This window comes from Crotalus tigris, unplaced genomic scaffold, assembly GCF_016545835.1.
Source record: "Crotalus tigris isolate CLP2741 ecotype Arizona unplaced genomic scaffold, ASM1654583v1 scf7180000018371.15429387391:27106975, whole genome shotgun sequence".
NCBI lineage: Eukaryota > Metazoa > Chordata > Lepidosauria > Squamata > Viperidae > Crotalus > Crotalus tigris.
The window spans coordinates 7,431,520-7,443,988 of NW_024096970.1; the positions used below are offsets into that span (position 1 = coordinate 7,431,520).

At 36.0% G+C, this 12,469-nt stretch overlaps 1 protein-coding gene across 4 annotated transcripts in view; it reads right to left on the reverse strand.

The window, feature by feature from the left end:
- The window catches only part of EYA2 (EYA transcriptional coactivator and phosphatase 2), a 117,414-nt gene that overhangs the window by 18,785 nt on the left and 86,160 nt on the right, over nucleotides 1–12,469 (reverse strand). For all 4 annotated transcript variants that reach the window (XM_039351265.1, XM_039351267.1, XM_039351264.1 and 1 more), the window contains exon 10: nucleotides 2,267–2,356. In XM_039351265.1, coding sequence (XP_039207199.1) covers nucleotides 2,267–2,356 — 90 coding nt within the window. The remainder of the gene's footprint in view (nucleotides 1–2,266; nucleotides 2,357–12,469) is intronic.

Below are 12,469 nucleotides of genomic sequence, written 5' to 3' on the forward strand. Positions count from 1 at the left end.
GGAGAGAGGGAGAGGGAGAGAGAGTAAGGGGGGGGTTTCAGTCTGTATTTCCCATTTAGCACAAGGGTCTTCATAGTTTCTATTTAGAATTTTTTAAAATTAGTGAATTAATAAACAACATGTTTTGGGAAAAACTGCACACTCATTTCCATCATGAAATATCCCAATTGCACTGAATTAACTGTATTATTATACTGTATACTATTATTATGCTGTATTCATTGTAGTGAATACTAATAAAAATCAAACCGGGACCTTTGCATGTATTTTACTTTGAAAATACTCAGAATTTTGACTTAAAAGTATTAATAGGTGGAAATTACTATTAATAAGTAGAATCTAAGAATTATGGGTGCAATATAAATATTCATGGAAATAAATTGATGTTATAAAGTTGTTTATTTTCTTTGGTAACCTATTGAAAGGAATGCTATGTTATCCACGGATATTTCAACCACAACACAACGCAAACTGCTCCATTCAGCTGGGTAAACTAAACTGAGTATAATTTTAGCTCTGTAACTGTATTTTGTGGCTGTGTATTTTAGTCAGAGGACCCAGTTTGCCACATGTGTCATTATACTGGAAATACCCAGATTTTTAATACATAGCTCTCAGGTGTTAAATTTTGTGCTTAACATATTGAACTTTAGCTATTATTTAACCTAGTAAAACACTATAACAGTCTAAAGTATTTTAAAATTGTCTTCAGTCTTCACAATGGTAAAATAGAAAGAAAAAAGGAGCATATTTAAAATTATGCTGATAATACTTAACCCTTTATCTCCATCTGTGGCCAAGCAGTTCTCACTTGGTGTCTACGGTTGTGAGGGATTGTATGGGAAATACTAAACTTAAATTTAATGCCAGAAAGATGGAGTGCTTACTAATCCAGAAACAATCTGATATCAGGACAGTTTTATCTGGTTCTGGATGACGGTGTACTCTCCTGAAGAAGCAGACCTCTATTCTGGAGGGTCTCTTTGACCTATGTTTCCTAGTATAGGAACATATGCAAGCTTTACTCAACTTCAACTGGGCTGATTACTGCATATATGCTAGCAATAGTCACAGGTTTTTGTCACCTTGCATTGGACTAGTGTAACTTGCTCTGCAAGGTGCTGCTGAGGGGTCATTAAATCTCTCTTTCTCTCCCACCCCATAGCAGATAAGCTATTTTTGCTGTAGTACCCACTTTGTGGAAATTCTCTTTTTGGAGATCATGATGGCTCCCAACCCCGAAGGCCTTTAATAAGATCTTAAAGACCTGGTTCTGTGTGCCTGTACTATGAATGAACAGAGCTGATGTCTGCTCAATGACCAGATCAACTAAAGTTTACATAAGGTATGCAGTTTGCATAATTTACAGAGGAAGTATGCAATCTTGGACTATATACCACAGGTCATAATCCTAAATTTCTTATTATGTAGAAATGAATTAAGTAGAGGGAAGAAAACTTTTTCTCTCTCTAACTATATTAGAATTTGGGAGTGTGATAATCTTGTTTGCATGGTTGCTATGGTATTCATAGTAGATATATTATTCCAATAGAAGAGAATATGTGTAGCTCAGAGTTGAATTGTGGAGTCTTTGATGCTCTCTGAGCTGGGTAGTTTACTTGCAGACGTTTCATTACCCAACTAGGTAACATCATCAGTGCACTAATCAACGAATTGATGATGTTATCCAGTCAGGTAATGAAACATCTGCAAGAAAACAGCATCAAGGACTCCACATATATGTTGTTCTTTAGATGGTTTTTATGGTCCAAGATTTATTTAGAAACAGCAAATGCCCAGATGTGAAGCAGTAAAATTGTTAATATTGTTACTAAATGAAACAAAAAAGCAAATATGCCAAATAAGAAGAAGCACCTTCACTGTAGTTCTTATTAAGTTGTGATAATTATCTCCATTTGATTATTATTAACTAGCTTAGTGACTTCCATACTTGCATTATGTAACAGGAAGATTACTGAAGCAAAAATGTATGCAAATCTGCTTTAGTTTTCTTTTCCTCACTTTGATACATGGGACATGAACCAAGAATCATCTGCAACCTTCAAAGTAGTCCTCGGTGGAGAAGCCCCAGGCTGTGATTAAGTTGAACCTTATTTAGATTTTTTTGCTTCGCTTGATAAAAGGAAGAAGGAAAAGAAGCAAATGATAATTGTTTGAGCCAGTACCTCCAATCTAATGCCCTCCAGTTTTCAAAATTCCCAGTTAGACGATAGAAGAAATAAAATGAAACAAAATTAGTACCTACCTCCAGGTCATTAAAGAACAGATGTGTATCTGCAAGATTGAAAATCATTTCTTCCATCATGAGGCCTATCCGAACTGATGTAGTAGTGTCCTATTGGGGAAAAATAAAAGCTATTTATGTTTTTCTACCTATCAGTTTTGACTCTCAGAGTGAAAGTTCAGAAAAGTAAATATTATGGGCTTTAATTCTGAAAGGACAATTTCTGCTATAAAAGAAGGATTATTTTGATGAATAGGCTATAAATGTTGTGATTGTGCTCACACATCTGAAACACTTCTAAAACTTTTGCATACCTTGCATATTCTTGTTCGTGATAAAAATCCCATCCTATATGCCTATAAGCTAGAACCTGTACATAAGAAGTTGTGTTTTGCTGGGTGCTATCAGTAATTATTATGGGTGTGCAAAACTAATCAAGAGAAATGCTTGAGCCCTGATCAAGGGTTCAGGACCCTTATTTCAAAAATAATTCCATGTAGTGTGAGAATAGGCCTAACTACTTTAAGTAGTAGCTTCACTTGCTTTGTGACGAGTTCATCTGAATAATTTTGTGTGACCCTATTACTTTACCTATAGAATCCACAGTACCATCTCTGAACTGGTCATTCTCATAGGAATCCTAATTCATTTTCTTATTTTCCAAAGGAATAATTTTAATGATAGACATTAAGATCAGAAGAAGAAGTTCAGATCACCATGAAATTGGGAAATCATATAGCCTTGGATATTCTGGCTTAATCTTGAAGGTTATTGTGATATTAAAAATGTGATTTTTATCTTATTGGAGGATCACCATACAGATACAGGTGCAAATAAAATGCAATGGAATTTATAGGCGGCTCAACCTGGTTTTCTATCTTCAAAAATCTACTCTAGCTTAAAAAAAAAATGCAACATCCCCATGAAAGTCAAGTAGTACTGATGTCACACTTTGTGACTTCAATACTGATCAGGATGGTGGTGGATAGGAAAGATTATTGCCAGAGATTTACACATGTGGTCCCATTTAGATTATCCTCCACAATCGGTGCTTTGCTCTATAATAAATATTCAGAGTTAAAGCTTTGAACAGAATAATCTGTTTGATCCTAGCTTGAATGGGAACGTTTATTAAGTTCTTGAAGCTCCTCTTTACTGAAAAAAAGAAAAATTGTTCCACTCACTGAGAGACCATTGCACAGATGAAGGTGAATGTGAACTAAGGAATATGAGTGTATGAAAGGCCTGTTTGCAACATTCTGCTGGAGTTCCTCCCTTGTGTTTATTAGCATGACTATGAAACTCACTGTCCCAAAATAAAATTCACTTCAGGCTCTTAGTTTTATTTTGAAAACAGACAACAAACAAACATTTGCTTAGACTTGTTTTAAAAATGTATCTAGTGATTTCTCTCTCCATTTTTTTTAACCACCTGCCCCTATCCATATAAATTTGGTTGGATTTCTGCTGGCAATTCTTCCCCAACTCCTCTTCCTCCATCGTCACCAGTAGAGCCCTTGCTGAAATTGTAGCAGGAAGCTGAAGGCAAATTTATCTTTGGCAATCTCTCAAACGCAAGTCACTCTTTGTCTTTTCAGTTTCTACTTCCAAATCATTCACAGCCAGGCTTAGGTTTTAAGTGGTAAACTGTTAAGACTTGTATGCTGCCATTTGTGAACGGGCAGGGCTTGAGTGCTCTTCCATCTTACCCAGGTGTCAAGTCATCTGACATTCCAAATGTTTGTCATGAACTTCTACATCTCTTTTGCTTTTCAAAAAACAAGCCACACACACACACACACACACACACACACACAAAGCTCCAAGCACAGCTATTCTTGTATTGAAACAATCAGACTTTTCTATCTTCCTGCCAAGTACTTGCTAATGCCATGAACAAATAATGACTGTTCCACCAGGAAGAAAGCATTAATTAAGTGTATTTGTCAGATTTCCATTCTACAGGGAGGGGGGTTATCTCTTGGAGGTGTCAGCCAAAGGTGAAAGGCAGATTACTACACAATGCAAGGCCTTCCAAGTTAAATCTCATCTTTGTGGTTAGCTTTTAATAATAAAGTTGTCACCAAAGAGTTTAATGGTTTTAATTTGGTTTAATTACTTGGAAATGGAACCAGTTTGTTTGCTTGTATTAACTAGAAAGAAAGGAGATTGGGAGGGGGAGAAAAAGAGAGTCTGACACATGCCTGAGTGAGGATAGGCTAGCTTTATTCTTTAGTTATTGAATGTTATGCCTTGATGAGAATATAAGAAAGCAATTATACCACTTAGTATTTAAGCAAGTTTGTTTTGAGTTCCAGAACAAATTCTACCTCCCTCCACCATATCTTGTGTTCCATTCTTCTCTAATTATTTATTTTAAAATGTTGCTTAAGGGAATTATTTATGTCAATAAAAGAGTCAGACTGGGTCTCTTTTGACAACTGGTTTTTTTTTATAAGCATTCATGAATCTTTTCATAAAACAAATTCTTATAATGGCAAATTAATGGTTGCCAGGAGGCACAGGCACAAGCAAGATTAATATAAGATTCTTGTATACAGAAGAATGGAAAATGCAGTATACTTTCAAATGCTTAAAATAGATTTTTAAAAAAATCATATCAATTGTTTTATATACATTATCAAATATTGAGGCAACTGTGTATATAGCAGAATGGCTTAATGAGACAAAATACTACTAGGAGAAATATTAAAGTTTTTTTTCTGCCTTAAGAATATGTATGGTGTTTCCTCCCAGTTATGCCAAACACTATTGCCTCTTTCCTCTTCCAATCAGACTGAATGGAAGAAAATGTTGTATACAAGAATGCTTGTATCTTCTATTGCAGTGGTTTCCCATCTTTTCTTCACCATGGACCCCCTTTAGATACCTTTTGTAGCCACGGACCACCAAGACTTCACTTAAGATTTAAATCATAATATTTATACAAGACTGTGCACTTCCTATGACATCGTGGCCCCCAGGGAACTGTGTACCACAGATTGAGAATCACTATTCTATTGCATATCTGGTGCCTTCCAGCAGAGTGAATGCCCTTCAACTCCCCTCAATGAAATGTTCCATGTGTCTTTTCTGTTGCAAACCCTGCCCTATGAAATGTATGAATCCTGCCTCTCTCAAGATAGGTACAAATTCCAGTTCCAGGCCGGTCCCTACTGGGTCTGTTTTTGAATGTTGGGAATGCTGTGTGTAGTCCAAACAAGATATTTTAGTTCTGGTTTTAACTTATGCCCCCTAAACCACCCAGCGACTTTCTCGGGTTAGACAGCTCTAGTAAATCTAATCTAATCAATATGCATGAAGAAAAGAGCTTGTCTGTTTTTGTTAGGCATTTCCCACCCTTAATTTGGAGGCCTATCCAACCATCCTTGAGTTGGCAGAAAACTTCCCTGTGGTTCTTCTTCCCTGAAGTCTATTGGGTTCCACCCCTGTTGTGATCTTGCAGATCTTTAAAAATCTGAGTCTTTTAACATGTCCTGGGACTGGTGGGTTTATTTATTTATAATTCATACAGTCTTATTGGATTTCTTTCATGTGATCATGATTGGGCTTCATTTTGTTTTTTTCCTGAATGTGCCATTGGATACTGTTGTTCATAGTTTGGTCATTTAGACTATTCTTATTTTCTTATTTATTTTGGCTCTAATACATAAACTGCCTAGAGTCACCTCCATTTATTTAAATAAATGTGAATATAACAAAACTAATACTAAGAAATGTGTTGTCCCTGTTGCTTATTCCTATTCTGCTTCTACAATTTTGTATTTGATCCACTGCGGTCCTCTGATTTCTTTCACAGGTAATAGTCCAACAGATTTTATACAAGCTGAGGTTGCCCTTGGACAGTGGTAGAGTAAAGGAGAAAAAACTGTATTAATTCTAATGTAGCTGAGGGCGACTTCAGACTGCTCTGCTCACAATCTGGAACTGAGAAGAAAGCATCTCCTCTTATGAGACACAGCTGTGACAAAATATTGGCAGGGCATGTTTGTATCCTGGTTAGGTGCAAGGGAGGAGAAACCTTCAGACATATATGAAGGTGTATCCTTATTCTGCCAGTCTTTTCATTTTTGAGTAAAGCTCCAAAGAGGGGGAAAAGTAGCCCATGTGCATCTCTGCACACTGGCCACAAAAGGAACACAAAAAGCACACTATTTCAAAAGGCAATTCCTATGTTGTTAATAATTTTTAATCCATATATTTTCAAAGATAATTTCATCAACTACTCAGTGGATTTTACAACAGCTGTTCAAAGTAAACCTGGCCTGGGAGATGGCAAGGAAGAAAAGACTAAGAAGGAAAATCCTGTTGGAGAGCTAGGATTTACAAATGAAAACCTGTATTTTACTCATCAATAATGGAGATAACAGCAACGACTCTAATTATCATGCCTTGCCTTCTCTACTTTCATGTCAACCCGTGAAAGTCAAATAAAGATAGTCCTTAACTTACAACAGTTCACTTAGTGACAATTCGAAGTTTACAATGGCACTGAAAAAAGTGACTTATGACTATTTTTCACACTTATGACCGTTCCAGCATCCCCATAGTCACGTGATTTACATTCGGATACTTAACAACTGACTTACATTTACTATATGACAGGTCCAGTGTCCTGGGGTCATGTGATCACCTTTTGCAACCTTCTAACAAGCAAAGTTAATGTGAAAACCAGATTCAATTAACAACCACGTTACCAATTGAATAACTGCAGTGATTCACTTAACAAATGTGGCAAGAAAAGTCGTAAAATGGAGCAAAACTCACTTAACAAATGTTTCACTTAGCAACATAAATTTTGGGTTCAGTTGTGGTCATACGTTGAGGACTACCTGCATATTCTAACATTTTTCCTTTTTTAATTTTTTCCCATACTTTTTTAAATCAAGAGATGCAAACATCAAGGTTACCCTATTATGTGCATCTCTTGATTTAGCGAACTAGATCTGAAAAATAAAATGTGAATTAGAAGATGAACATGTGCATAGTTTTTGTCTGAAACATAAAACAGCTCCATTTTTTTCTGGGACAATGCATTGGCCAAACAATGCTAGAGATGCATTTGGATTAAAATGTTCATGTGAGGTGCCAAAGAGGTGCTCATGCATGCACCAAATCATACCTTTGTCTTAGATTTCAGATTGCTACGCAGTCATAGCACACTCTATTCCAGTTCTCTTGCTCTACCCTCACAGCAAATGACAAAATGTCTTGAAGCTGCTGCATTCATTGTATGCTTTTATTATTTAGCACTGAATATATGATTCAGCTTCCATCTGCCTTAAGTAAATATTTCCATATTCCTAAATAAACCCTTTCCAAATTTCATTCATATTGAGTTAATCCACCCATTTATGAATTAAAGCTTATTTGTTTTTATAATCTATTTGAGAGAATTCCAAAGAATTGTGTCTTTCTTTTGAAGGGCTTGTTCTGCCCTTTTCCCTTCTAAGTTTCATTTTTCAAGAGGGGTGTCTCCTAATAGGCTCCAGTGGCTTTTAATATTCCAAGGTACCCAGTGCACACGAGTAACAAAATGTAAATAAACACAGCTGAACCAGGAAGAAAAGTGAGGGTTTTCTCATTAAAGAAATAAAATAAACAGATGCTTTTAAGCACTTTGCCTCATGTTTGTCAAAGGAATAGAGGACTCTTTAGATGCCTGTACAGCACTGATGGGGCCCATACTTATTAGACCAATTCCCAAACAAAGCAAAGAATACCCAAATTGGCTAACAGAGGTCAAGGGAGAAGCAGTTAGTTGATCTGAACTCAAGCAATGAGAACCTTTACAAACCAAACAAGTGGCTCTGACTCTCTACAATTAACTTTTTAAGTGCCAGTTTTTACTTCTTCCTAGTACAGAAATAGTAAAAGTAAAGTTTTAGCTAGTAAAAGTACAAACAACATTTCCACTGCTTTTGGGGTAAGGTATTAATTTTAAGACAAAATTACTTTTGTCTTACATTAAAATTATATTAAATCTCAGCTCTGCTAATTTTTATGAGAATTTTTCATGAATGATCCAGTGACAAATTGTACTCCATCCTGCTTTATCTTTTGAGTAAAGTATATTATAGGAAAACAAGTATTGGAAAAGTTGTTTAAGAAAGTAATTATTCATAATATAACTGTATTCTTAACTCATACAGTTCACAAAAAGGCACTACTTTGTCAAGTTCAAATACATGTCTGGTAAGAATGTAACAAAAAAGACTGTATAGGGTATCTTCTATACAGGTGGCAGAACCTCTCTGATATGGCTCCTGGACTTTGGAACTTCTTGCTTCTATCTTTCCAATCTAGCCTGAAATTCTCTGCTGGCTTTCCAGCCAGTTATTAGAGGCCTAAGACTGCTTAGGTGTAGACAAGGTAGACCAAGTGCTGCTATTGCTGAGACACTTGGGAATTGGGTATATCTAGTTTAATGAAGAGAAGGACTAGGGGTGACATGATAGCAGTGTTCCAATATCTCAGGAGTTGACACAAAGAAGAGGTAGTCAAGCTATTCCTTTAGGAGTCAAGCACCTGAAGGCAAGACAAGAAGCAATGGACAGAAACTAAGCAAAGAGAGAAGCAACCTAGAACTAAGGAGAAATTTCCTGACAGAACAATTAATCAGTACAACAACTTGCCTCCAGAAGTTGTGAATGCTCCAACATTGGAAGTTTTTAAGAAGAGATTGGACAACCATTTGTCTGAAATGGTATAGGGCTTGCTGCCTGAGAAGGGGGTTGGACTAGAAGTCCTCCAAGGTCCCTTCCAACTCTTGTTATTCTACTTTCAGCATTTATAAAGAGAAGGGTAGGTACTGATGGAAAATGCCCATGCCTTCATCTTTCCTTTTCTCTTTTTCTTCACAGGCTCCTTCTCTTTCAAATTTGCAAGCCTGTCCTTTAAAAGAGGCTTGGTTGTGCATCATTGAAGGAGAAGACCAAAAAGAGGGAAGAATTGGAAAAAGGCCAAGAAAGAAGACAGAAGAAGCTGAGAGCTGAAGTTTCAAAAAAGACACAAGCAATTCATAGGCAATGGAAGGGAATGTTGGTGGTAAAGTAGAATGTTGGTGACAGTGATATCCTAAGCAAAGCCCAAAGCACTGACATGGGTGATTAAAGGCCCAGTATAACTTTCCCATGAAATAGGACACAGAGTACCAGTACCAAACAGGCTCAAAAGCTGGCCAATGAGAGACCAAGTTCTGGCAGCTGGTCTCATTGCACTGATGAGAATAGGAGCCTTCAAGCACTGTCAACCCCTTCATAAGGGCCCAAACTGGCAGAACCAATCTTCAATGTACATATATGCCATACCTTAAAGAAACAAGCTAAAATATGTACTTTGGGGCATATCCCATGTATTGCAAGATTTTGGAAAGTCCACAAATTGCCCATTTTGATTGAAACCATACAATATGGCAGCAAACAATGACTGAGTTATAATTTTAACACCACTTGATTATTATCCTGCCTTCCTGCATTCTCAGCACACCACTAATATATGTGAAGTTAGTGGCTCATCACTAACTATGAAATATTTGCCAGGTAAAACTTCAGAAGTTTCTAGAACTTTCGTGTAAAGTAATTCTAGAACAAAAGAGATCAGGATATGAACAAGAGATGAATTCCAGCAATTAAAGTCTCTTATGGGCATGAAAAGCTATTTTAAAAGCTAGTAGGTAATTTTTTTTTCTCCCATGGAAAATCATTACTTCACTCCGATTGTGTTTCCTTTTCTGCTGCTTAGTACCAAAAAAATATTAGCATAATGTACTTTCCCATTTCTAGCCCACCTGTTGAGATCAAAAAGCTAGAAAAGAGAAAAGAAGACAAACTTAGAACAATGTCAAAATACACCAGGTGTTCGCAAATCTTGTGCTGACCTCAGTTGTCCAGAGATTTTGCTTTAATATATACTGGTTTTGCAACTGGGGAATTAATGCCTGTCATGTGTAATTAATGATGGATTATATTGCAAGATTTGCATGGGAAATCTACTGAGTATAGAGTATGAGAACTAGCACAACTAATGTAAGTTCACCCTTGCCACAATTAGCAAAGGGAAGGTGAGCGCATGCAGTTATTTGTATGGGGGGAAAATCACTGCATAAGAAGTTTTTTCGAAGTCTTTCATGTTTTTTTCCTTTTGATTACACTCTAAGACTGATAGCTAATTATCTCCTGCAGAACATAGTGGTTGCTATATTCATTTCTTACCTTTGTATACTTATTTCTGCCTTAACTCTGTTTTTTCTATCATTATGTAAATCTTTTACCTTGACTTTATTTTTTTTCCCATTAACAACCTGTCTGAAGAAATACTGCTTTTCAATAGAGTGATTAAAATGGATTGCAAAATCTTTACCAGGTCATTTTGTGTGAGAATAATTTCCTAGTATTTATTGCCTAATAAGTTCTAATGGAAAAGCTTGGCATGAGATTTGACTATTGAGTCCAAAAGCAGGACTTTTCCTTAGCGCTTCAAAAAATTTTACCCAGCAAAACATCCATGTGTCACTTCCATGAAATGAGCTTAATGCTGGTCTCCTCCACTCTCCTGAGGCATCAACACATTCCTTATCTCAAACTCCATCTGCCATCTGGAATTGCGGGTTTTGAGAAAAGCAGTCATGTGAAACCTCGCTTAATGACTGTTTTACTTAATGACTCAGATTTTTTATTGGGCTTCCCAGAATTGGTTAAAAGATGGGCAGCAATATAAATATTTTAAATAAATTAATTCCTGTCCCAATTGTGAACATAAGTCAAGAAATACTTGTACTTAAATTAAACACTATGCATAATATTCAGTATTTCATTTGTAACTGTTGCTGGAGCATTTAAGTTTCAAGCAACCAACATTTTAAACAAATGTGCTCTCTTTTCACAGGGAAAGATTAGAATACGTAAACAGGCTTCAGAAATTTTCTGTATCATCGACATTTTGGATCTTTTTACATGAGTTCAAACTTTAAAGAGGGCAATAAATCTAAGCTTTGGTTTACTTATCCCTATTGTTGTAGCCATCATAAAGTTAACAGCAGCTGGTAGAATCATAAAATGATGTCAAATCTTATTTCTGCAGTCATTGCTACAATAGTCAAGTCTATTTAAATCACTGCCAAGTTAGTAATCCCATTCTAATAAATAGCAAATACAGCCTTCTCCATACCACATGAAAGAAGCAACATGATCTAATATCAAAAGAATACAAACTTATTTTTTCTTTATTGATAAAAAAAGTATTCTACAAGTTAATACTTGCTTACTTTAGAGTTCTGTTACTTTTTCTAAGTATTTCATGGAGCTTGTAGAGATGTAAAATCTGTAAATTATGCACATTATAATATTTGCAGAGAAACCCTCTAGTTAAATGTTGCACGGAAAAATGCAATTATTTTGTGGCAAAGCCAAGTTTGCACCTGATATATGAGAGCAAAGAATATGTCTGAAGTTCCACAATGTTGTCAACATCCAATTTTCAAAAACAAACAATTGTGAAACAGGTTTTAGACACGTTTGTAAATCTTTGCAGGAAGATTCTAATCACATTTTGGTAAAAAGTGACAAAAGTGTAATAATTTTTAACCTGAGTTATATTTTTAATATGCCTCACTGTAATGTTAGATGGATGCGGTATAGCTGGAGGGTGCAGAATGAGTTTTTCTATAAAATTGAAAGGTAACTTGTAGAGATCGTACATTTAGAAACATGTCCAACTTCCTTAGCATTACAAAGGATAACTTCAAGCATTTCAAAAAAGCGATGCAGAAGTATCTTCTCCTGTTGGCAGAGACGTTCGCCCCCCCATACTCTGAAAATTTGGTTCTTCTGCTTCATCTGGGACCTCAACAAGGGTCTGCTACATTGGGGGTGGTTGACTGGGTAGAAAAGATGCACACACTCAGACTACCCATCATCTCGTTTTTTAGCTTTTTTATTTTTCCTCTATTTTAATTGTCCGACTTTTTTTTTACTTTTTATCATATTATAAGCCAGAGTTGCTATATCAGCGAGATGGGGGCATAATTTAATAATTAAATAAATAAATAATAAAACAAACTTTCCTGCTCATTGCTGACATCCAGGTATTCTTGTTTAAAGGTGAATCCAGTACTAAGTTCAAACTATGAACTTGACTTTTCAAATACAACTCTAAGTATAAGTACATTGTTAAAGTAAGTTCTGTTGCCATAACTGAACTTTC